The sequence below is a fragment of the Alosa pseudoharengus genome, unplaced genomic scaffold, assembly GCF_046254945.1.
Source record: "Alosa pseudoharengus isolate Yale_2024_CS ecotype anadromous, Long Island Sound unplaced genomic scaffold, YU_APseudo_1.1 YU_APseudo_1.1_scf_3, whole genome shotgun sequence".
In the NCBI taxonomy this organism is placed as follows: Eukaryota; Metazoa; Chordata; class Actinopteri; order Clupeiformes; family Clupeidae; genus Alosa; species Alosa pseudoharengus.
In genome coordinates, this window is record NW_027468718.1 from 1,437,562 (window position 1) to 1,464,261 (window position 26,700).

Here is a 26,700-nt window from a genome sequence, read left to right on the forward strand (position 1 = left end):
AGCAGTGAGGGGTTAGGTGCCTTGCTCAAGGGCACTTCAGCCGTGCCTACTGGTCGGGTTTCGAACCGGCAACCCTCCGGTTACAAGTCCGAAAAAACGAACGTTACGGGTTGTTTTAGGACATGTTTGAGTAGCCTACAGTATGCCTGTTTGCAGCCACTCTGAGAAGTCAAAGGCGATTCAAAACGAGTCAGAAAAGTCGAGACAGGACCAATCATTAAAATTTCGGTGTCCACCACTCTAGTTCATCCAAAACAAACCAGAAAAGGGACTCAAAGTGCTAAATTCCGGAATTTTCCTTTAACCAGTAGGCCACGGCTGCCCCAATCAGAGGTAAGGAGGCTTTTGCGGTTTGACTTGGGTACTGCGTCTCCCTCACCCATCTGCACCACCAATAAATCGTAATTTCTCGAAATATTGAACCTTTTTTGTGGTCCAAGTCCTGCCCTTTATGCCTTTGCATCTTAGACGCATTTTGATGAGCTTTTCTGTTGTTTAGACACGGCTACAATCACGTAAGATATCCAAAGTGCATAATACTCCATTGCACTTCATTCACTGAGTATCGCCAATATGGCCGCGCGTGCTGGGTTACCATGGTTACCGGCCAGAACGTGTCCGTGCAAACCCCTTATAGGCACAGACATTATTATTTATTGGTTAAATGTCGGGTATGCTAGCCTCTGCTGTCAATTTGCGGGACATCTGTAAAATGTGTGATTTTTGTGCAAACATGTAGCCTAATGATGTGCTGGTAACTTTTGCAAAATAGCAATTTTTTAAATTTTCCGTATGAAGAACAGGACCTGCGATATATGGCCACAAGATTGAGTGTAACATAAAACAATGATCGTTTTAATTTTAGAATCCTTATTAATGCCAAAATTAATGAATGCATGTGTGCTTGTAGCCAGGCCTCAGCTACTTCCTGGGGCAGTGGCTTGGTAGGGCAGCTAGGCTTCCTGGGGGAGTGGCTTGGTAGGGCAGCGAAGAGCAGTGAAAGGCAGGGAATTGTGGGAGTTCCACATGAGCCAAAAACACATTTTTGCCTTTTTCTCGGTCAAGAAGACACTGACTTCTATGATGACTCCACATTTCTACTACATAAATGACCCAATTTAAATACACAATCATCTTTCCAGCGGTGAAATGCTCCTTTAAGACTACAGATCCTCAACTGTTTCCTCTGCCCACAACTGTTTCAAAATAAAAGTCCTCGCTACAATAATTCACTATTAAATCATTTAACTATTTAAACTACTTAACTGTTCAGCCATTCTGCCTGTCAGTTGTCATCAACTATGACTCCCACCAACTCTTTCCTCTGCCCACAACTGTTTCAAAATAAAAGTCCTCACTACTAATTCACTATTGAATAATTTAAAAAGTCCTCACTACTAATTCACTATTGAATAATTTAACAATTTAAACTACTCAACTAAGAGTTTAACTATTCCAACTGTCAGTTATCATCAACTATGCTATTATATTTTACATCATATGTTTTGCATTTTCATGCATTGGTAATTCCTCGGAATTACATTTTCTAGTTAAAGGACTAGTATGTAGGAAATAATGGAAAATAAACTGTAACCATTCATCATGAGAGTAAGGAAACACGATGAATTGAAGTAATGGCTTATTTGACAACATTACTCTAACCCGTAAAACCCATGAAAAAAAATTAGTTACTGGGCGGAATCTCTTGGAATTTTCGTTTATGTTTTGAACGATTAATTCTAGAATAGCGTATTAATAATGGGCTAGCGCGTCCTCCTATTTGGGTTGCCAAATTACTATTCAAATAACTAACAACTAAATAACTAAATAACAATAACTATTCAAAGGCCAACTGTCAACAGCTGTCAGTTGTAGTCATGAATGCCTACGAGAGGCAGGCAAATTTCCAAAATGAAAACAAGAAACAAATTAAGTGGACATCGGAGGAGCTTCCTGAGATGGTGACGTCTTCGTCAAACGAAGAATATCAAGTCTGACGCAGAGCTGGCCATATTTCTCCACAAGGTAGCCTAGGCTAAACTTCATCTGCATCGCTAACTTCAGCTAAATATGTTACGCAGGTATTTTTTGTTTTCACTGTTTCCGTAATGTGTAGCTGTCATGGTTGGAGAAACGTTAAAGCAGCTGCAGGTCAACTAACGTTAGCTAAGTCTTCATTAACGTTACATCTGGCAACCCAGAAGAGGCTCTCGTCTGGTAGTCTTGAGAACGTTCACCAGTGTTTTGATTTTGGCCTACAGAATGTTCGGTAACAATCCTACAAATCGCACCTTTAACTATCACATTTCTCAGTAAATGATGTCAAGTCATTCGTTCTTTCTTTTTTACATTTGAAGGTATCTCGCACAAGTGTGGATATTTTGCAGACTGCAGTAGTGGTCTGTGCATTTGGTCTGATAGTAAGTTCCAGTTTGCATACCGATTCCACACTCACACACACAAACAAAACTGTTGATTTATTATAGTACAAGAAAATGCACTCTTCTGTTATCTGAAGTCTTCTTCTTATTACATTTTTTGTCCTATGACTTCATATTTCTACGACTTTTACTTTTTGAGATCCCCTCCGTTTTTAAAAATAATTTTGTTGAACACTGACATGCTACAAACATGTTATAAACAGCTGGGAAAGGCTGTTGCAAATCCCTCGAACAGGTGGTCAATCAGAGATTTCAAACAAACGAGGGAACAACATGTCACAATGCAACACTGTTTTCACTTGATGAAAGTGTCTCTCCATTCTACAAGGATATAAGGCACATTCCATCCAACTGTCTTTCCATCCATCTTCTTCAAACCATTCACTCATCCACCCATTAATCATCCACCATCTATCAACATCAATTAAACAAACTGTCTATCAACATCCATTACACTATCTACATTCAACTTTTAAACTATATACTCTGTCTCAGGCTTTAAGCATACAATCTGGCTCTCTTAATACTACAGATCCTGTTCAACTGTATCCTCTGCCCACACCTGTTTCAAAATTTAAGTCCTTACTACAATAATTCACTGTTAAATAATTTAACTATTTAAACTATCCAACTATTTAACTTTTCAGCCATTCCAACTGTCAGTTGTCATCACCTATGACTCCCGCCAACTGTTTCCTCTTCCCTCAACTGTTTTAAAATAAAAATCCGGTGGCGTAGCAGGCTACAGCGCCCGTACCATATACTGGCCCGAGTGCCCACGGGGACCCAGGTTTGAATCTGACACTGCGGTCATTTCCCGAGCCCACCCCATCTCTCTCCCACCTGCTTCCTGTCACTCTCCACTGTCTTGTCCAAATAAAGGCAAAAAGCCCCAAAAATATACTTTAAAATAATAAAAAAAAATCCTCACTACAATAATTCACTATTAAATAATTTAACCATTTAAACTACTCAACTATTTAATTGTTCAGCCATTCCAACTGTCAGTTATCATCAACTATTACTCCTTTGACTCCCGCCAACTGTTTCCTCTGCTCACAACTGTTTCCAAATAAAAGTTTGTTTTTTGCATTTTATGTTAATATATTTTTTTGCATTTTCAGGCACTGGTAATTCCTCGGAATTACATTTTTTAGTTACAAACAGAATTTTGCAGACATTGATGTCTTAACCGCGGCTGCTCAAAACATGCCCTAGTCGCACTGCACCCTGACTGCACTAACATGCCCTAGTCGCACTGCACCCTTGATTGTACCTTAATTGTTGTAAGTCACTTTGGATAAAAGTGTAAGCTAAATGTCAATGTAAGTAGTGAAAACAGAGGCGCGTGTCCATTGGTAATATAAGACAGTTTTGTCAACCAGCTGTTTAGCTAGGCATTCTGGGAATTTGTCATTTAAAAAATGAAATACATGTCAAAAGTTCCTCATCCAGGTACCAATACCATTTGAGGATTTTTGGATGAAAAAACAGTATCTTCATAGTGATGGCATGATATAATTATCTTCATAGTGATTGCATAATAGAGCATCACAGTCCCGCCCACAGGAGTTTCCGGAAGTAAGAATTCAATGCAATTTCTCCATTGACAATTCGGGTATAAGCCATAAAAACTTAACTGCACATGGTAGACTCAAAACCAGCTACGGCTGTACTAAGCGATTGTACTAGCGGCTGTACTGATGCTCTATTATGCAATTGTGTATGCTCATATAGACGCCAAAAGTTCACGGGGCACTAACCTCGTTTTGAGATAAATGTCTTTTATTCGCGATGTCTTGGATAAGTACTTCATTATCCACAATCCTGAACAATCCCACAATCCCACAGTGATGCCTCTGATTGGTGGAAAGGCCGTTATGATCATAGTTTGAAACTCTTTAGCGAAAATTATTGACAAAGATGGCGGAGTCTTTTACTGAATAAGGCGAAAATCTTCATGTGAATAAAAACTTTCTAGACGAACATTGGTACTTGTATCAACAAGGATTGTGGTTTATATATCACACAAACTTAGTCAGGACCAATACACCATCAAATAGGACACTGTAAATGCTAGTTTAAACACTTAACTTTTCAGGTAGCCGATAGGCTAATCATTAGCCTTTCAGACATTTAGAATGTCATTATAATGCTGCTAACATTAGCCTACATGCTGCAACACAGGTATGACATATATTATGTTTTAGTGACCTTGTTGTTTCTATAAACATGAATTGTTGTTTATAGAAAACAACAACTTAGTCAAGGCATAAAAAGCCCTGTATATCCTCATTAAGTACTTAAACTTTTGAACTAGCTAGCTAGCTGATAGCACAAGCTGGATGCTACCACCGGCTAGAAACTGCAGTACCTGCTAAAATGGTTAGCAAACCGTCCATGCCCCCGTGAATATTTCACTGTTTCAAAGACGAAATCAAGAGTGTCCAAAGGGGTGAAAAAAACTTTAATTCGGGTCACATTATTGACTGTTGTGTGTCCGAGGGTCAGCTTGTGAGTTTTGTAAGGGCCAGCATGAGGGACAAGACCTACAAAGTTGTGTGGTGAGTTTTGCAGGGAGGTTGGTAATGCTAGTTAACATTAGCTAGGCTACTGTAGCCCTCATACTGTACGAGCCATATCATCAATCATTAACCTAGAAATACTTCTTCGTACATTTAATGAACATTTTGTGTAATAATTCACAGCAAGTTAATAAACTGAATATGGTGGTCCAAGAGCGGTCCATGCATCAGGATGGCAGTCAGATACGAAGCACTGCACAATGTTACTAACGTTAACGTTAACCGCTTTCACACACACACGATATAAAATACACGATGGTAAATACAACATTCAATACCAAAACACTATTATTTACACGATTACTCCTGAAATAACTGCTATTAACTGCACATTCACTATATAAAAATCACTGTTTGGAGGAAAAGGTTCGTGTGCTGTCGTTGGTTGGAAGTTCTAATGGCAAAATCGCGCTGGGTTTGCCTATATTATTCAGTGAGGCGCGGTGGTTGTACCTTTGACATTTTTTTGGACTTTCTCTTCGTTTTTTCACTCGAAATGATATGTTGTATGCTTATGAGTTACGCCGTAGCTGATTATCCTAAGACATGCTTTAAAACTCTTCAGATACGGATTTTTCCAAAACGTCAATGGGAGAAATGAATGGGAAATTTACTTCCGGAAACTAAGCTCTCTCGGAGGAGGGGCGGGACTGTGATGCTCTATATAACTAGAAAATGTAATTTCGAGGAAATAACCAGTGCATAAAAATGCAAAACATACTGTATATTAACATAAAATCCAAAGCAAACTTTTATTTGGAAACAGTTGTGGGCAGAGGAAACAGTTGGCGGGAGTCATAGTTGATACCAACTGACAGTTGAAATAGTTAAATTATTTAATAGTGAATTATTGTAGTGAGGACATTTATTTTTTACATTTATTTCTATTTTTAAGCTTGTTTTTTGTTAATATCTCAAAAAGTATAAAGTGTACAAAAGTGAAAAATACATTCCTCAAGTGTCCTTTTCAAGACCTATGTTACACAGTTTGAACGAAGTTTCTACGTTAAATGGTTGAAGCTGAATTAGACACAGAAATTTGGTGGGAAGAAGAAGACTTCTTTTGATATAATATAATTATCTTCATAGTGATAGCATAATATAAGTAGAAAATGTAATTCCAAGGAATTACCAGTGTATGAAAATGCAAAACATGTGATGTAAAATATACAGTGTTAACACAGATAATGTAGAGATAGTTACAATGTTTTTTACATGGTTGTTGCAATGCTAAATTAGGCTAAATAGTTAAATTAGCTAAATAGTTGAATAGTTTAAATGGTTAAATTATTTTAATAGTGAAATATTGTAGTGATAACTTATTTTGAAATAGTTGTGGGCAGAGGAAACAGTTGGCAGGAGTCATAGTTGATGACAACTGATAGTTGGAATGGCTGAACAGTTAAGTAGTTGGATAGTTTAAATAGTTTAATTATTTAATAGTGAAATATTGTAGTGATGACTCTTATTTTGAAACAGTTGTAGACAGAGGAAACAGTTGTAAGGATCCATAGTTGATGACAACTGACAATTGGAATGGCTGAACAGTTAAATAGTTGAGTAGTTTAAATAGTTACATTATTTAATAATGAATTATTGTGTTGAGGACTTGATTTTGAAACAGTTGTGGGCAGAGGAAACAGTTGAAGATCTGTAGTCTTAAAGGTATATTCCACCATTTGGGGAATTACACTCATTTTCCACCTCCCCTTGAGTTAAACAATTGATTTTTACCTTTCTCCAGTTCATCCAGCCATTCTCTGAGTCTGGCGATACCAGTTTTAGCTCCAGCCTAACATAGATCATTGAATCTTAGACAATTAGCTTCTCGCCTGCTAGCATCACGTTTAAAAGTGACTAAGATTTCCGGTAATTTTCCTATTTAAAACTTGTCTCCTCAAGTTAGAAAGTGTAATAAGACCAACAGAAAATTAAACATGGCGATTTTCTAGGCTGATTTGAAATGGAACTATAATCTTATGCCAGCATAATAATCAAGGTACACCATGGGTGCAGCAGCACAATGATATCATGCAGCACCTGAAAATAGTCCCTGTAGGTTAACTTCCGACATCAAGGTTGAGCTGCAGCAGACAAATTGGTTAGTGACTGGATTATTACGCCTGAATGAGAGTATAGTGTCCATACCTTATATCCTAGTAGAATGGAGAGACCTAGTGGCCTAGTTGAGCAGAAACCAGTTAATACAGGCACAATCAGTTTAATTGGCTCTTTGAGGGAGCCTAGTTGAGCAGCTGGCAGTTGATACAGGTGCAAATCAGTTTAGATGTCATAGTGCCAATGCAAAGTCTATGGGGAATAATAAGCTTGTTTTTTGTTAATATCTCAAAAAGTATAACGTTTACAGAAATGAAAAATACATTGCTCAAGTGTCCTTTTCAAGACCTATGTTACAAAGTTTTTACGTTAAACGGTTGAAGCTGAATTAGCCGCTGAAATTTTGGTTAGGAGAAGAATAAGAAGAAGACGACGACTTCGGATAACAGAACAGTGCATTTTCATGCATTGTAATTATCTTTTACAGTGATTGCATATAATTATTGGTCTTTGTGAAGTCTCCTGCATTGAATGACATTACATTATGTTTTTTTTTTTTTTTCAGAAACCCTGTTTGGTCATTACAGGCACCATTATTGGATAATTGCAGCATTAGGGCTGATAATTATTCTTCAATTTCTACTGGGTGAGTTTACTAAAGTACAACCCCAAAACAGAAAAAGTTGGGACATTGTGTAAAATGCAAATAAAAACAGAATGTCATAATATACCAGTCTCGTAAACTTATATTTAGCAGCAAAAAGGATATAGACAGCATATCAAATGTTGAAAATGAAAATTTGGACTATTTCATGGAAAGTATATGTTCATTTTGTATTTGATGCCAGCAACATGATTCAAAAAATGTTGGGACGGGAGTATGTTTACCACTGTGCTGCTTCACCTCTTCATTTAACACAATTCTCTAAATGTTTAGGAACTGAGGAGACCATTTTCTACAGTTTTGATAATGAAATGTTGTCCCATTACTCCCCGATATAGGATTTCAGTTGCTCAACAGTATGGGGTATTCTTAGTCATGCTTTTCATTCCATTATGCACCTAATTTGACAAATCTGGACTGCAGACAGGCCATATTAGCACCTGGACTCTTCCTCTATGGAGAAATACTATTTAAATATGTGCAGAATTCATTTTGGCATTGTTTTCCTGAAATATTCAAGGTCATCCAGGGCCTAAATTTCATTGCGGGTATTGCGCAGAATTTGTTCAAGTCCCGCAACTCTATACACTTTTACAGCCTGTCTGATGACGTTAATATAATCATGAAGTGGCGTGAATGCGGTGCTATTGACCGGACGGATCAACTACCGAGTTGAATTGAAGATAGCCTCATGCACACACACAGAGAGAGAGAGAGAGAGAGAGAGAGAGAGAGAGAGAGAGAGAGAGAGAGAGAGAGAGAGAGAGAGAGAGAGAGAGAGAGAGAGAGAGAGAGAGAGAGAGAGAGAGAGAGAGAGAGAGAGAGAGAGAGAGAGAGAGAGAGAGAGAGAGAGAGAGAGCTACGCAACCATGGCAAACTTTTACATCTGGAAAGAGCTCCTTGGTAACTATCCTGCTAGGTCACGTCAACACTTGATCCCAGAAAGATTTTTTTTATCTAATGACATGGAAAACATAATGAAATGCATCCACATATCCTTATGCACTATGCACAACTTTTATTCACTAGCGACTAGCCTAAAACCGTCAGGCTGAAGGGAGGTTAATTACTCTCACGTATTTTCTTAAAGTGACAGGCACTCAATTACACCTACTCATCACCAATGTGCACTCAATTAGACCTACACACCACATTAAAGATATGCCTAAGTGTTACAGGTTAAACGTCAAAATGAAGCATTCATATTACTAAATATGTTTAGCTATTAGTAATTTCTATAAAATGCTATACATTAAAAATACATTATTAACTAAATACACTCTATATGAATTAAAAAATATATGAAATAGAAACATATCACATAAGCCATCATTTTCAGTGTGTGTTTGTGTGTGTGTGGAGAGTCAAGCAGAATCTAGGATGGCCACTGTTGTGAATGATCCCACTACAGTATATTCAATATTACTGATGACGTCAAGGTGATGGGCAATTCTTGACTTGGTATCAGAATCGACACCCCCCCCCCCCCCCCCCCCAAAAAAAAAGTGTAAATCCCCCCTACATGAATAACCTAAGGGGGGAATCCCCCCCCCCCATTTTAAAAATGAATTTTAAGCCCGGTCATCCCTGAAAAAGACATTGCCTGGATGGCAGTATATGTTGCTTGTATATGTAGGGGTAGTCATCACTGTGTAAACCTGTATGCACAAATGATGAAACAATGTAATTGTAATCTTCTTAACATAAAATTATGAAGTATTTGGGGAGGTCATCATCTACAGGACATAATATTATTAAAACATTCAGAGAATCCAGAGAAATCTTTGCAAACAAGGGAAAGAACTGAGAAACAAATTGGATGGCCGTGGTATTTTGAATCTCAGATGGCACTGCATCAGCACCAGACTTGTTTCCAGAACTGTCATTGTATGGGCTCAAACCTCTGATAACCATTGTCTATGTGCACAGTTTGATACTCTGTTTTGATACTACTTGAAAACTGCAGCCAAAATAACCAAAATTGTATTGAGAAATGACACAGAAAATACCACCATCTTATCTGTATCTAAGCTTGTTTAAAGTGGCCTGTGGTAAAATGGAAAATTGTCCTGTGGTTAGACCAATCAAAATGTGCCATTCTTTTTGGAAATCATGGACTCATCTGGGCTAAAGAGGAGAGGGCCTAACCAAGTATCCAACCTATCCAACTTGTTTTAGTGCTCAGTTTGTAACCCAACATCTATGATTGTGTGTAGGTGCATTAGTGCCTACAGCATGGGCATCTTGCACATTTGGCAAATAATCAATTCTGAACAATTTTTTGAGCAACAAATACTGCCATCCAGGCAATGTAATTTCCAGGGAAGACTTTCAATGTTTCAAAATGAAAACAATGCCAAAATGAATTCAGCATAATTTAAATAGTATTTCTCTGCATAATGGAATGAAAAACATGACTAAGAATACCCCATACTGTTGAGCATCTGAAATCCTAAAAAGCTTTTTTTGAAATGTTGCTGGCATCAAATTCAAAATGAACATTCATGAAATATTCCAAATTTCATTTTCAACATTTGATATGTTGTCTATATCCTTTTTTGCTGCTAAATATGGGTTTACGAGACTTGTATATTATCACATTCTGTTTTTATTTGCATTTTACACAATGTCCCAACTTTTTCTGTTTTGGGATTGTAAATCCTTTTTTTTTATCATTTTACTTATGTGTAGAGACCGTAACCTAAACATAAATTAGTCTATCCTTGGAGGAGAATAATAAATATTTTTGCATCAGCTAAGCCTATTTTGAGCAAATAGGCATACCTTCAAATGGAGTGAGCTGAAGTCAATAGACCTGAAGTTTGCCTACAAAAAAGCTACCATCTTTGCTCATATAAGGAAATCCAGTATCTTTAGATTTTTCCTATGGGATTTGGAATTATCACACCTATTAAACTCTCGCGGGGATGACGAAATCGGAAATGCAAACGTTTTGCTCTACACACTTTTGTCCTCTGCCTTCAAGTGGATACTGTGATCTCCGGTACGTGAAGGCGGCACACTTTGATTTTTGCTACCCCAGAGCTAACTTGCGATGCAACTTGCCATTAATTTAGTTAGTAAGTAGGTTTGGGGTAGCAAAAAATCAAAGTGTGCTGCCTTTACAACAGGTGCGATAATTCAAAATCCCCATGTTATTTTCCCATAGAAAAAAATTGCCAGATACCGGATCTCAAAGATGGCAGCTTTTTTGTAGGCGAACTTCAGAGGTCTATAGAGACCATAGTCTACCTTTGGAATAGCTGTACCAAATCAAATGTTGCATTATATGTTTCATTATTATCACCTACATGATAAATTAATATAGCCTACCACTGAAATTTAACCAGTTATAAAGCCTATTTTTAGTGGACGTTTGTTCATTTAGTGTAGGCTACTTCAACTCAACCAGTTTATAGCCATAACATGTAACTCATTTAGCTGTAGCCTAACTGACGTCTGCCTTGCTTAAGTGCTCGTCTTCCACTCATGCCATATTCAGGTTAGCTTTGAGTAGCTGTACGGGCGGGTAGGCTACATAAGCCTTCCCAAGGAATATGGGGAATATATGGCCTGGCATGTTTTATTATAAACACATCACATCTCCAGGATGTTTAAATAACCACATCCTAGTGTCGTCCATAACCATGCAGCATGCCAGAATCGTAACCGACAGATGTTTTTGCAGGGTTGTGGTGGCACTGGCATACGAGTCTCTACACTCTGGACATATAGCCTATAAACTGAATGTTTCATGATATCCAGACTAACCTACTCGTCATGTTGAGATGTGATTTTAGCTAACGTGGTTGCAGTTTCTCGAACACAATTGAGCAGTTATAGTCCACACTTCAACAACCAACAAACATGAAATCTAGGCTACTTCTGTCTAAACTTTTGAGAAGGATAGAGACACTAAATGAATGAAGCGCAGTAAGCACACGCATAAGGTGAAGAAATATGCTGGATCAGTGTGGAGCGTGTATTATCAGTAATCACCAGCTAAAGAGGTGTGCTGTGCGCTCTAAAAGGGTTCATTTCTGTTAACCCTGTATTCTCTTTTCTCACAGCACTGAAGAAACCTAAGAAATCTGACATGTCCCAAGGTGAGCTAACTGGTTGTCCAGAGTAGCTGACTGACTTTAGGTTGCATCTACAGAAAAATAAATTATTCCAAATATATTCCAAATTGGAAACTTTCATGGAATTAAAGGAAATTATGGGAATTAATGGGAATTTACGGGAATTAACTGGGAAGTTTTGGTAATTCCTACTGTTTCCTATACAAACATTAACATTTTGTTTTGTAATATGCAATATGATTTGTTTGTTCGTATTATCGATTAGCTTAGCATACAAAGCTAGCTACCATGCTAGCGGGAATCCCATTCTCTGCCTATGGTTTACTAGCGTGCTAAGCTAGCAACACTGAAACCACTGAACTGCCCAAGATACACCACGCCACTCAACAACAAAATCCAATTGGTTGGAACATTGACTGACTATCAGTTTGTTCAGTTAGAATCCCAGAAAATGGTAAAACAAATAAAAAAATATAATGACACAACATACCACCCCAACCAAACCTTATAGATTATGTAAATTATATATAAATTGTCAAGCTTAATCAGACAGATTAATTGTCCCATTACAGTTTATGCAAAATGACGTACACACATTTAAATGAGAACAAAAGTGACGACAAGCCCATAACTGGGCAACTCTGTTTGCAAACTTCCCCCAGTTTCACACCAGTTATTCCCACATGAGATGACATTTTCACTGGGAATTTATTTTCCCCATGCACATGAACGCATCATAGGTTTCCTTTATGTCTAGTAGCCTATGCTGATTGCTGTGTGCATGGGATTGATGTATTTAGTTTATTCCCATTCATTCCCGTTAATTCCCGTTTATTCCCATATATTCCCATGGAATGTTTCCAACTTTGAAAATTCCCGGAATTTTGCAACCCTAGATACATATGATGGTGGAAGTGGTTGATTGGTTGTTGCTACGGTAACTCAGGTGTTTGCTAGGCTGTTGCTAGTTTAGTTGTTGTGGTTGCTATGCTAGTTGCTAGGTTAATCTCATTGGTTGCTATATTGGTTGCTAGGTTGTAACTGTGGAAGTGGTAGCTAGGCTGTTACTAGGGTATTTGCCATGGTTTCTAGGCTGTTGCTAGGGTACTTGAAGTGGTCGCTAGGCTGTTGCTAGGATAGTTATGGTGGTTGCTATGCTGGTTGCTAGGTTAATCGTGTTGGTTGCTATGATGGTTGCTAGGTTGTAACTGTGGAAGTGGTTGCTAGGCTGTTGCTAGGGTACTTGAGGTTGTTGCTAGGTTGTTGCTAGGGTATCCATGGTGGCTACTATTAGAAATAAAGGAGTTACTATAGTGGTTTGCTAGTATAATTATGTTGTTTGTTATGGAAACTGACATAGATGCTTTATTTCAATGGTTGCTATGTTGGTTGCTAGGTAGGTGGTTGTTTAATATAGCTGGCTGGAGGCATAGTTGATGATAACTGACAGTTGGAATGGCTGAATAGTTGAGTAGTTTAAATGGTTAAAGTAAGTATAAGTATATAACGTAGCTTAATATCCCAAAACGGCAACAAGTCGTTTTACTCCCCGTATGCGCTCATTATAAAGAAAGTTTAACGTGTCCCAAAAACAGCTATCAATTAATCACCAAACGTGTTATAAACAAGTCTTGCCAGGAGCAACACCTTGCAAAAAAATGATAAAAATAGGCCTAGGCCTAATAAGTATAAGTATACTTATTATATATAGTATATATATATACAGCTCACTGCGCCGGGATTAGTGTGTTTCACCTCACTGTGTGTTCACTGTGTGCTGAGTGTGTTTCACTAATTCATGGATTGGGATAAATGCAGAGACCAAATTTCCCCTCTGTGGAGAGGGTCACAGACCTTTTCAAGGCCTACGTTACAAAGTTTGAACAAAGTTTAACGGTTGAAACTGAATTAGACGCAGAAATTTGGTGGGAAGAAGAAGGGGGAGTGGGGGGTGCACCTTATGAAGCGTTTAGGTGTCATCAAAATGATTTTGGAAACATTATTTTAAGGTAAAACACTTCAGCGGGCCCTTAACTTTAGTTCACGACCACACCAGCCAATGGATATGAGAGGAGATCTGAATCCCAGGATTACTAGCAAAGTAAATGAGTATATTTCCCTTTCACAGATCTGCTCTACCCGCCTTCTCTGGAAATGTGCGCTGATGACATGGAGATCAAGTGGTCCAATGGAAAAGCCTTCATCTCCCTGAATAAGAATGGTCACGTGACAGAGAGCAACTTTGAGGGCACCGTGACTGTGAACGATCAGGATCTGGAGGCGGGAGAAGTGTACATGATGAGACTGAGAAAGACTCCAGACACCACCAGAGGAGGGCACAATGGCGTGGCAGGAGTTCACAGTGAGTTTAAATGCTCCTGGACTATTTTCTGACTTGTGGTGTATGTTGTGCACTGTACCTAAACTATTGAGTTGACTGCTATCACTGAAGTTTCCTCATCAGTTGTCATTTTATCATTACGAATCATTACTACCCTAACTCGTACTCCCCTTTCATTTGAATTTATCCGAATTGTCCCGAAATAACTGACCGAAGTGCATATCAAAATGGCTGCCGAGTGGGAGCTGCCGAGGTGGGGGGACTTTGGTGGTTCCCAACATTTTTCACTACACGGACCAGACAGCAGTTGTCATATTTCTGACCGACCAATGGGAGGGGGGCTAATTGATTAGCATCACATAACAGACATAACAGATAGCTGAGAAGTTCTCCACTAAATGAGACCATGCACGCGCCTGAAGAATGCTATAAAAATAGTCTCCTTACTTCCAAATGGTGACAGAGTCGAGCGAGTAGATTCCAGTGTAGTCAAGAGCAGGTACAACTTGATGCTGGCTTGCGGAAGAATAGTTCTTTATTCTGGATGTTAACAACAGAGTTCTGATAGCTCTGTTGTATGCACAGCACAGTGTTCAGGGCTGTACACATGCTACAAAAAAATTAGTTTGTGCGATGGATGATTTACCAACGTAGCACTGGTGCGATACAGTTTTGCTTATGGCAATACAATGCATGCGTGTGAGACTGACAGGGAGACTACAGCAATTATCTTCTACTGTGATCAGTGCAACTGGCTACACCAGATGTGATAGCGGCGCATAGACTATTGTACGTTAAAAAAAAATAGACCCGTCTTCTGTTTTTGCACGTTGCGAACGGAGCTCTTCAGTTAGGCTACGCGCCCGGTGTAGGCTCCCTGTGAAACACTTGTTTGTTTGTTTGAAGTGCGTATGTATAGGCTACTTCTGTGAGAAGGGAATCGATGTAGGCTACTTTGATTTCAACTTGGTAGTTGCAGTCTACGCGATTAAAACACATGTCTACCTCTTTGTAGGCCTAGTATCCAAACAATCCAACACCTTGCAAATTGCCCTCGCGTATCGAACAAGTGGCTATGTTTAGCCTAAAGCCAAAGTATCTTCCGACCGGGCTGAGGTGAATTCAGATTAGGCAAGCAAAGGTAGAAGTTTGTGGCAATCGCCTTGTTGCTTTGCACTTTTAGTTCAGTTTAAAACAAACAACTTAGTATCTAAACAACACCATTCAGATCTAAAACTTCGAAGAAAAAAGTCCACCGGGTCGTTCGCTTATATCTGTCAATACTTCATGCTTTATGCGCAACATAGTCTCACTTAGTAGTGCTTAATAACCTATACAAGAACATGATCGGTTCCGAAAAAACCTTCACGACACTTTAATTACGACTGCGTTAGCCACAGACCTTCAGCTATCTTCAGTAGGCGACCTACTGTAGCCTATGTGTATGGAACAGTCTAGGGATGCATTTCATGAGTGCACTGTTTGACATGTCAGTTAGCCTACTCATTTGCGCCACTGGTTATGTAAAACGGTAGGCTATTTCACTCGTGCAATGACAATAAGGTTGAATGTAGGCCTACTCTAATCTAAAAACTTAGACATATGAACTAAACTTGAATTAAATCTTAGTGGAATAAAATCTTCAGCATATCTCCTACTTATTCAAAAATAAATTAACTGACTTCCAATGCATATGTATAAGAAAAATTAACAAAATATCTGGCATGACCTGTCTTCCTGGTAGGCCTACCCGTTGAAAAGTCAAACTGCATGGAACTGTCCAACAACCAAATAACATATTATGCTGATAGCTTTTGTTCATCTCAAACACAATGTAGCCAGGTGAGATGTTTGCAACTACATTACCTTTTATCAATCCAGTTGCAGTAGGCCTAGATCCCAACCACAATTGATGAACTGCCTTACTTGTGATTGTTTTTAGAGATTTTAGAGGTTTTATATCGATGCTACAGAATTTGTGGCTGGTGCTACAAAACTTTTAACCTCTGTAGCACCAGTGCTACTTGCAAAAAAAGTTAACGTACAGCCCTGGTGTTGCAAAGTGAAGCCAAGGTAATAATGAAGCAACTGATCTAGAACACTCATGGCTAGATATAATGACAGAATATACATTTATGTCTGGGGTCAGATTGGAGGGGGGCAGGTAGTGATGTGGCCTTCCTGGGTAGATTTAATTTAGCTGTCTCTTCTGTGGCGAACAATTAGTTGGGTACACCATTTGCTGTTCTGCCTGCTTACAATATGTTATATGATGTGATATACACATGTGATATATAACAAAAAGTTTGACATGTCCAGGAAAATGTATCAAAACACAAATCAGTAGGTCAGCCAATTAGATTAGATTAGATTCAGCTTTATTGTCATTGTGCAGAGTACAAGTACAAATACAACGAAATGCAGTTTGCGTCTAACCAGAAGTGCAAAAAAGCCGAAAAGTGCAATGTTATATACAAAGTATCTACAGACAGGTGGTGCATAGGCAGGTCAAGAAATATAGTGCAGTGTAGACAGTAGTATACAGTTGGTTTACAGAAGGTGGTTTAGAGTAATAAATGAAATATACATATTTGCAGTGTATTAGCAATTACTTTATAAGAGCAGAATAAATATGGCGATGTACTATGAACAATGTATGAACAACATATGTGCAGTGTAGTGGCAGGAACATTATAATAGTAGTATAGATACAGTGTATTAACAGAATATATTATATTCTGAAAAAATTGAATAAACATGTATATTTATTATGAACCATATAGACAGATAAAGTACGGTATGTACAGTAGGGTGCATCATCCGCCTTGACATGCAAATTAATCTGTCCCTATGCATATTATGTTCCAATGAGCAAAAAAACATTCCTGGTAAATTTTGAAGTAAATTGGATAATATTTAGGTGGCCCGCCACCATTAACCTTTATGAATGGTCGAAATTGTTGCCATATTCAGGAAATCGCCTGGCAATATGGGGGACTATGGGGGTATATTTCACATTATTTCACTATTATCAATTTGTTAGCCAGTAGTTATTTGAATAATAACTGTATTAAGGGCATAAAGCACACAGCTCACTTGATAAACATTGGGTTTCTTTATGTTGTCATGCATATTTTGGTGATTTTTCTCAGAAAAACTTAACAATTTTATATTGTTAACACCTTACATTTGTTTGTTATAAAAATCTCATAATTCCAAATCAGATATAGGCTACATGCGTGGGAATGTTTTGTTTAGTGTAGAGTAGTAGTTGTATCACGCAGGATTACATGAACTTTCTTGCAACATGGCTTCTAGTGGAGAGTGTATTAGTAATGCCAATCCACAGTCTTCAAAATGTTTTCTGTCTACAAGACAATCGTCTTGGATATTTGGTTTGGGCAGTGGCCTTGTTCCGGATGACTCGATTATCACTGGATCCCGTCTTCCAAACTGTCGCCAAGTTCTCAGGTGCTTCATGTGGTATCTTTCGGATGGTTCATCAGATAACAGAACAAAGTGGGAATCAGCAAATATTGTGTGAATGTGAAGTGATAATGACTGATCGGATTATAGTATAAACGGCAACTTTCAAATATGATACGTATTTTACATTGACTTGGTGGGCCACATATATATTGTTTTCCAGCCTTCAAATTTGGTACTGGGATCAAAAGAGTATTTATACTATATACTTATACACACACTAATACCACATCAACCACACATTCCCTCAACATCATGTTACATTTATATAGCGCTTTTCTCAACACTCAAAGTGCTTCACATGTTTTTTATTTTTTATTTTTTTTTAAGTACATTTTTTGGGCTTTTTATGCCTTTAATCAGATAGGATAGTGGAGATTGACAGGAAGTGAGTGGGAGAGAGAGTTGGGGTGGGATCCGGAAAGGACCACGGGGCGGGAATCAAACCCGGGTCGCCGGCGTACTGTGCAGGTGCCCCAGCCAGTCGCGCCACTGCTAGGGCCATGCTTCACATGTTAAGGGGACCTCACTAACCACCTCCAATGTGTAGCACCCACCTGGGTGATGCACGGCAGCCATTATGCGCCAGAACGCTCACCACACACCAGCTTGAGGTGGAGAGTGAGGGAGTGAATGAGCCAATTACAGTGGGGGATGATTAGGGGGCCAGATTGATTGAGCCAGGTTGGAAATTTAGCCATGGACATTGGAGAAGAATCCCCTACTATTTGCGATAAGTGCCATGGGATCTTTAATGACCACAGTGAGTCAGGACCTCAATTTAACGTCTCATCCGAAGGACGGCATCTCCTACAGTACAGTGTCCCCGTCACTGCACTGGGGCATTGGGATCGATCTTTTTGGCCAGAGGGAAGAGTGCCACCTACTGACCACCCACCAACATGACTTTCAGCAGCAACCTAGTTTTCCCATCTAAGTACTAACCAGGCCCACACCTGCTTAGCTTCAGTAATTCAGCTAAAACAAGGTGTCCGTTGGTCTGGCTGCTTCCCCCAAAATGTACACTACTGCCATATCTCAGGAAGTAATAAAGATAGAGACACACAACTCACACCAAATGATGCGGAAAGTCCATATTTATATTCAACTTCCATTGACATTATAGAGCTAGACCATAGCTGTCAACCCTCCCGTTTTTACCGGGTTTCTCACATATTTTAACTTTTTTCCCGCTGTCTTCCCGTTTTAATATTTTCCTGTAAAATATCCCGTATTTTAACAATCTCATAACATTAGCTCTACCATTGGCCCTGTCTCTGTGCTGTTGCCCTGTTGCTACCCCCTTGCCCTTCCAGCGAAACAGATGTTTTCAAAGCATCGTTTTGCTTGCTTGAAGGTGACTGAGACTATTTAAGTCAAGATGACGGCGTGGTTGTCGTGAGAGCACGATTCAGTGGCGCCTACATAGTGTACGGCCGCACATACTGTGTGTATCGGCCTACCATCAGGCTACGTGTAGAGAAAGGATTCCCCCTGTTTGTAGCCTATATTCACTCCAAATTGGTCTACCATAACTTCCCAACTCTGCACTGTAGGCCTAGCCCACAAACTGCATGACAGGCTATTTATATTTTTCTCTAAAATAACCAAGTACATTTGTTAAACTTTATGAAGAAGAATTACGCACTAGGCTACTTGGAATGACAGCTATGAGCTAGACCCATTATTTTTGGCGTTATTAAAGAAAAAATGATATTTTCAGCCTAGCTTTATGGACGTCTTTAGTTGGAAACTTCAGAGGCTCGGTGGGCCGCCTAAACATCAATAGAATTCAATAAAATTTCTCATGGAAGTTTTATTTGGTTAATGGAACAAAATTATTCTAGGGACAGATTGATTTTCAATTTTTTTTTCAAAAAGTGAGGCGGATGATGCACCCTAATGTACAGCTATGTGCAGTGTGGTAACAGGACCATTGGAGTGCAGAAACAGTAACATTATAAGAGTATTAAGAATAAGTGTATGTGCAGGATGGACAGTATGAAGAGCAGTAGAATATGGCTATAGCACCACTTACAACAAGTCTTGCTTTAAGGTGTTTTCTTGGTGTGCATAAATATGCAGCAAAGGTAGCTGTTAATGGGGATGCAGGATGGGATCCATGTATTGTAGAACAAAGGTGTGAAATGGTGCGATTGTGGAACCGCCTTGTCAGTCTGCCAGAGGAAAGGCTAACTAGGAAATGTTTTAATTGGGATAGAGCAAAGCATCACCCCTGGTCTGGAGAGGTTTCAATAATACTGTCTGCGTCTGACTTGCATATAATGTACCAAAATAATTTGCAATGTAATCAGGCTTGGAATTTCACCATTCTGGGGGCAAGGCCACTTGGCCTTCAGTTGGGCATATTTGGTGGGGGCACAAAGGCCACATGTCAGGGCACCAAGGCCAAAGTTAACTATACAGTAGTAGGCTATAAAAATGATCAAAGTTGTATTTAGCCTATTCACTGCAGTAGACCTGCATCACTGTATGAAACATTACAAAAACATGAAACATGACATATTACATAGAACTGTAAATCATCTGATCATGTAATATTTACAGATATCTAGGCTATATATAACATTCATTTTATATTTGGCCTGTTATGAAATCATGTATTGAACAATTTAAGCACAGCTCAGCTTTAAGAGATTCAAATAGCCTAGATGCATGCATTTTGTGATCAAATGCTTTCACAAACTCTTAGTCAGCTGTCCTATGATTTACCAATATCTAGGCGATATTTGTAACATTTATTTTGTATTTGGCCCGTTATGAAATCATGTGGAACAATTTAAACACATTGTAAAACGCAAAGCCCAAATTTGGAGACATCCATGCATGTCGAAATTTACTGCAAATTCAAAACTAGATTACTCTGGAACGGCTAACTGTACAGGGGACTGCTTTACACTTTTGTGTTCGGTAAGGTCTGCTGTTTATTCCGATATATGGTTTGTTATGTGTTAAAAGAAGGGTTCGTGAAGTATTCCACCGAGATGAATGGGTAGGGAGATCATGGGACGCAAAACCTTCAGTAGAATGTATGATTAAATTGAATTATATTTAGGCCTACTTTTCTCGCGAACCGTTCAACACAGCAATTATCGGCTAACATTGCTTAAAAGCTGAGAAAAGGCTCTTTCATGTGATACTTGTGATGTCTGTGTGATGTATAGGCTACTTCGCGAGTAGTTCAACTGAGAAGAATGGGTGAATTGGACGCACTTTCTTGCGCTGTCACTTTCTCCACTGCGTAAAAGACTAAATTAATTTGCGCTGTGAATGCTAAGATTATTTTGACAGGCCACAGGCTAACTAAAAATCGCTATTAGTAGGACGCAAAGCAGAATATTGAAAGAATGGGGCACCAAGGCCACCGTGGCCTGTAAACCTCTGATTTTCAAACGGGCTTCACGGCCAATGCAAGGGGCTACGACGGCCATGGCCGTCGTGGCCGCCGTGAAATTCCTACCCTGAATGTAATATAAATGTTGTCAGACAAAGATTGTTAAGTAAATATGAAGATCAATGGAAACAGGATATATGGAAGAAGCCAAAACTTATGAAATTATGTTCAGTTTAAGAATGATTACGTTACAGAACCTTATATTTTCCTTAATCTAAAGAGAAGGCAGAGGTCGCTCTGTGCTCAATTGAGAACTAGTACCTTACCTCTGGCAGTGGAAGTGGGTCGATTTAAAGGTATACCTGAACACTTAAGTTTGTGTGAATTCTGTGATCTTCAGGTTGTGGAAGATGAATTTTTAATTGTGTTTTTTATTGTCCTTTATACTGCGACTTAAGGAACTCTCTTTTTGAATCAATTCAGTTAAAAAATCCTGATATATTTTGGAAATATGAAGGGGAGATTACACGGACCAGACAGCAGTTGTCAGTTTTTATCGTGCATTACTAGTCATGATGTTATGGCCGATCGGTATTTGCAATATGCATGTAATCATTACATTACATTACATCACTTCAGGGTTATTGAAAAAAACATTAAGCTTGAAAAATTATACGATTTGCATATATGATATATATGATATGCAATTTCTAGACTTGGTTTTCAGATGAGCAATTTGAGCGTTCAGAGATTTCCTTTTCACATCATCACTGAATTAATCATAGGCCAAACAATTGGTCTGAACAGTTGTGTTATATATTTGGTTATGTTATATATTTGGCCATTGACCATGAAAACATGGGGGTAGACCTCTTCTGATTTATCATGTTTGGTTCAAGAGATATGATGCAAAGTAGCCTACATAAATTGGTTATATTGTATATGGCAGTGTTTCCCAAAGTCTGGGAGGCAGGAGAATTTATTTGGGTCGCCAGCCCAGCACAATTTATGTTGTGTTATAGGTCTAACTGATACCATTTGTCATTTGATACCAGGAAAGTTAACAGTTTTCTATTAGGATGTAGTTTGTTAACTACCACAGTTACGGTTTTGTCATAAAAGCTCATGAAACTGGGGGATGAACGCATCGCAGAGGGGGAGCCAGAGCATGGATATCTACCTCTCAAAATGAAACCGTTCTGTGGGGCGCCTGCCATGACCTGTATCTCGCAGTTGCAAACTGCAAGGGACCCGAATCCGCCTATTTGCACGAACATTAACAGATACCAGTTCCTCAACTTTACCGATTAAAATCTAGTGACCGTGCTGTCAACTAAAGCAGACATCCAAAGACCGAATAAGGATATTCAATTTACATGTAGATAGTTTCGATTGTAGATGCAATCTTTAAAGTTAATAGCAACCTCCTCACATTCTTATTTCTGATTTAAAATGCACAACAGTGCATTATATTAGGCTACAATTTAAATAGACATTTTAAACACTATTTCTCTCGTTTTCTACCTCGCGAACTCCAAGTAAAGGCGCATTCTTCCGGCTATTGCCCAAAAGCCTCTTGTTCTGATATAACGACTATATAATATAATACAACAATACAATATAACGACTTGAGTTATTTGCTCGGAATTGACGTCCACAGTGTTATGGACCCATTCGTCTGCAACGCAATGTAGCCTACAACATTTAGAAATACAGGAACAGCTATGCTGACGAATACGCAACATGCGAGAATTTCCCCAAACTTTCGGATGCGCATTAAAACGTATCTTTTCAGTAGTCATTTCCAACTTTTCACGCTGATGGTGCTCAAAATGCAACACTACCGTGTTCAAAGCAGGATCTATCTATCTAGATCCTATAGCATGGTTGGAGGAGGCATAGAAAAGTTGGAGAACCTGTGGCCTAAAACAATATTGGTGGTTGCAGGGTAGATTTGAAGTGAAATGGGTCGCGATGGTCTGTCATTTTTAAAAAGTGAGTCGTCAGAAAAAAAGTTTGGGAAACACTGGTATATGGTATCATTGTAATCCTTGACCATCAAAACATAGGGATAGACATCACCTCTACTTATTTATCATTTTTGGTTTAAAAGATATGATGTAAAGTACATACATTGGCTATGGCGGAAAGCAAAATGGCCGCCACGGCCACCAGGAGGCATACATGATATCATTGTAATCCTTGACCATCACAACATAGGGGAAGACCTAATCCTTTCTGTGCTATTGTAACAGAAGTAGTTTTCTCACGTTCTCTGCGTTGTGTTGTGTAAAATGAGAGACGCCACAACTGACCTGGTCTTTGACTCTTTACTGATAACACACAAAGGAAAAGCAAATGTATCAGGCACAGAGCGAGCCAGGCGCGTCAATTCCTGCCAAACACAGGTAAACCACACTTTAATACACTATACCAAAATCCGCTAGCCCGCAGTGAATGATAAAAACGAGTTCGTTAGCATGCTCCAGCGTGAGAAAATCCTGCAATAGTTATATCAACAACCTAATAAAACTCATGCATACTGTGCATGCTGCACCGAGAGAGTTATTATTTGACAGATTGGCAAATAATAAAAACAACAAAACAGAAACAATGCATGACAGTAAGACACCACCTACCTCTACCTTATGATAGTCACAAAAGAGGCAGAGCTGATGCAGCATGAAAAGTTAAGGGATTCCACCGTGGGAAAACCACACCCCGTCTTACTGTACCCCAAGAGAGAAAAGATACTATGTATGAACTTGACCTGAAGTGGGGGGAGAATTCAGTGAAACACACCCAACCCTGCTACACTATCATGTTTTGTTCATGAGATATAATGCAAAAGACATTATTCGGTTATGGCGGAAAGCAAAATGGCCACCATGTGGCGGCCATTTTGAAATTCAAGTAGCTAATGTTATTTTTTCTATTAATTGCCCTAGAGAAATAAGCATGGCAAATGTGGTGCTTGTATCTACTTCTGAACGATTATTGCTCTTATCTGCTCCACTATCTACACTTATTTCAGTCTTGCACTGCTGACTTTAAAATATAAAGTGGATCTGTGTTGAATCTATGCAGCCTAATATCCTCACACAAATGGCTCTCCATTGAAACTGTAGCTCAAATAACCTATGGATATTTTTGGTGATTCCTCCACTTTCTGTTTATTAAAGGTATAACTGACATCTGTTCTGTTCATTTATTTTTCCAGAGAACGACATTGGAGAACAACCATCACAGATAATCTCATTGTAATCCAGGCATCTGCAATATGGCGTTTGACTGCAATCCAGACAATCTTCTGTTTCTATTGTGTTGTACCTGAATCTCCCACAGATGTGTGCTGAATATGAAGCCTCTACAGGACCACCAAAAGGACTTCATGATGGATTCAGAGGCTACATGGAATCAATTCAGTACAACTCAGTTTTATTTATAATACTTAAATTCAAGACATGTTACATTTTGCCGTGACTGGGGCAGCTGTGGTTCAGTGTGGTGCACGAAACTTGGTGGGATGACATGGAACATGATTTTAGTTTTGATCCTTCGCCCACCCACCGCACCAGACCCCCCAAAAAGGACGGTAGGGCGGACACTGTTTTCTGAGAATGTACCATGTCCAGAAATGTACCATTCCTCGTAACATTATTGGTTAAACAAACATAGCACAATCTGCATGTAGCCTAGGCTTCAAAAAAAAGAGAAAGTTTTTATTTCTCTTTAAAGTGGTGTAAAATCCAAAAGAAATCCAACACAAAAGGTTGTCCTAATGCCACAGTTCATGTGGCTACAAACGAAAGGGGAGATCTTGTGCCATGCTTCTCCAGCAGGCCTCACAACCCAATTGTGTCTGTGTCTCCTGATTGAGAGGACAGGTGTAATTTACCAATTAGCCACAGGTCATGACATCACTGAAGCCCTGCCTGTAAGACTAATTACTTACACCTGAGGATTTTTTTTTAACTAATGGCGGCCTTACATTGTACGATTTTGGTCACAGTCGACAACTAAATTTCCAAAGTCGGACAGAAATCATGGGAGTTGTACTGGAATAGCGGCGCGTTCCCGTCAACTAGATCGTTATACTAGATCAGTATAAGGTGCCCATCTTAGCGGTTTTAAAGGGACACCAGGCAACGTTTTTGTGTTAATTAATCATCTACGTAAGTCGGTATATGGTTAAATGAAGGCTCTCTCGCCCGCCCCTACTGCCTGTAGGAAGAAACTTGCAAGTTCGGTGTATCCTACCTGCCGACCTTCAGTCTCACAAAGTCTCAGACATCATGAGAAGTAGGATCAGTTTACATCTTGCATCCCCAGCACAGAGGCAGGCTAACGAAACGCTAGCGATTGTTGCAAACGTGTGTATAATGGCAGAGCTGGCGAAGAACCAGCGAAAACCCTTGACGGAAGATGCAAAGAAAAGGAAAAGAGCTTCAGACCGAGCGAGGGCTCGCACACGTATCGACACATACAGACGGTAGGGGGAGCTTCGTAGAGAAAAAGCATCAGGCTTGCTTGGTATCCCTAGTCAGTCAGAGTCAGTCTTTTTCTAGTTTTGGCGTTACGACAATATCCAACATGTTTGATATTATCGAAAGTATTTTAGTCGTGGCTCATGCAAATAGTGACGTGAACAATGTAAAAACCAATAGTGACCTCTCTCCAACACCAAACAGGAAGGGGCAAAGTAGGCGACAGCTGTAGAATATGGTGACTACGGCCCTGGGTTACAACATGGTCTGATTCTACATAGGCCAGTCGTTACTTTTATAATCGCGGGGCAACGTGAAGCCCTGTCTCTTTTCTCCCACGCCGTTGTGCACCGTGGGAGTGGTGCACTTTTCTCCCTCCACATACTTTCTCCTCCGATAATAAACTTGTACTCGTAAAAGAAAGGCAATTGAAAATGTAGCGGAGTAAAGAGTAGATTACTGGCTTAAAAATGTACTTGAATAAGAGTAGAAGTACAGTTTTGAAAAAGAACTATGGAATATGGACTTTTTTACTCACATGCATTACTTGTAACGTGTTACTACCCAGCCCTGTTGAAGTGATATTGAAAAGGTCTTAAAAAGTCTTGAATCCAACTTAGGGAATCCTGGGGGTACCCTGAAAAATATGTTTTATATTTTTGTTGTTTGTTTGTTTGCTCATTTTATAATAAGATGATAATACATATTTTAATAAGATCTTTTTCTATCTTCTGTCACTGTGAGTACATGCTGGTCATCATTCATGACTGCCAGGTCTCTTGAAACAGCATTTGTTAAATTTGTACATTTCGATGTTGATATTCTGACTTGTTACTTTATACATCTTTGTTCAGCTGAAGTGCTATATGTAAATTGACCATTTATATGTATATATTTTTTGCTTATTTTGTGGCATCTTTTATTTCAAAGATTTGATAAAGCTAATTTCTCTAAAACTGTTGTTTTGTTTTGAATCGAGTAGTCTCAAGACATCACACAGGGCTTTTTTCTTTTATGGTGTTATATGAAAGAAGAGGCATTGAAAATTAATTTCCCTAAGTTCCATAGTCAAGACAAGAAGGTAAAGTTACAAAAAGTATTATTCAAGTGGACAAATCCTACCTGCACCTGCTTGTAACCTGTAACTTCCCTACTGAAAAAAACAGCCTGACCAGCTAAAGGTGGTTTGCTGGTTGACCAG

General features: G+C 39.0%; 1 protein-coding gene across 4 annotated transcripts in view; it reads left to right on the plus strand.

Annotated features, from left to right (window-relative positions):
* The window catches only part of LOC143100006 (butyrophilin subfamily 3 member A2-like), a 40,574-nt gene extending 14,135 nt beyond the window's left edge, over window positions 1-26,439 (plus strand). For 3 of the 4 annotated variants that reach the window (XM_076262933.1, XM_076262930.1, XM_076262932.1), the window contains exons 5-9: window positions 2,358-2,420; window positions 7,650-7,730; window positions 11,819-11,854; window positions 13,959-14,192; window positions 24,233-26,439. In XM_076262933.1, coding sequence (XP_076119048.1) covers window positions 2,358-2,420; window positions 7,650-7,730; window positions 11,819-11,854; window positions 13,959-14,192; window positions 24,233-24,276 — 458 coding nt within the window. In that variant the 3' untranslated portion in view covers window positions 24,277-26,439. The remainder of the gene's footprint in view (window positions 1-2,357; window positions 2,421-7,649; window positions 7,731-11,818; window positions 11,855-13,958; window positions 14,193-24,232) is intronic. The other variant, XM_076262931.1, reaches the window with a different exon arrangement.
* The last annotated feature ends 261 nt before the right edge of the window (window positions 26,440-26,700 follow it).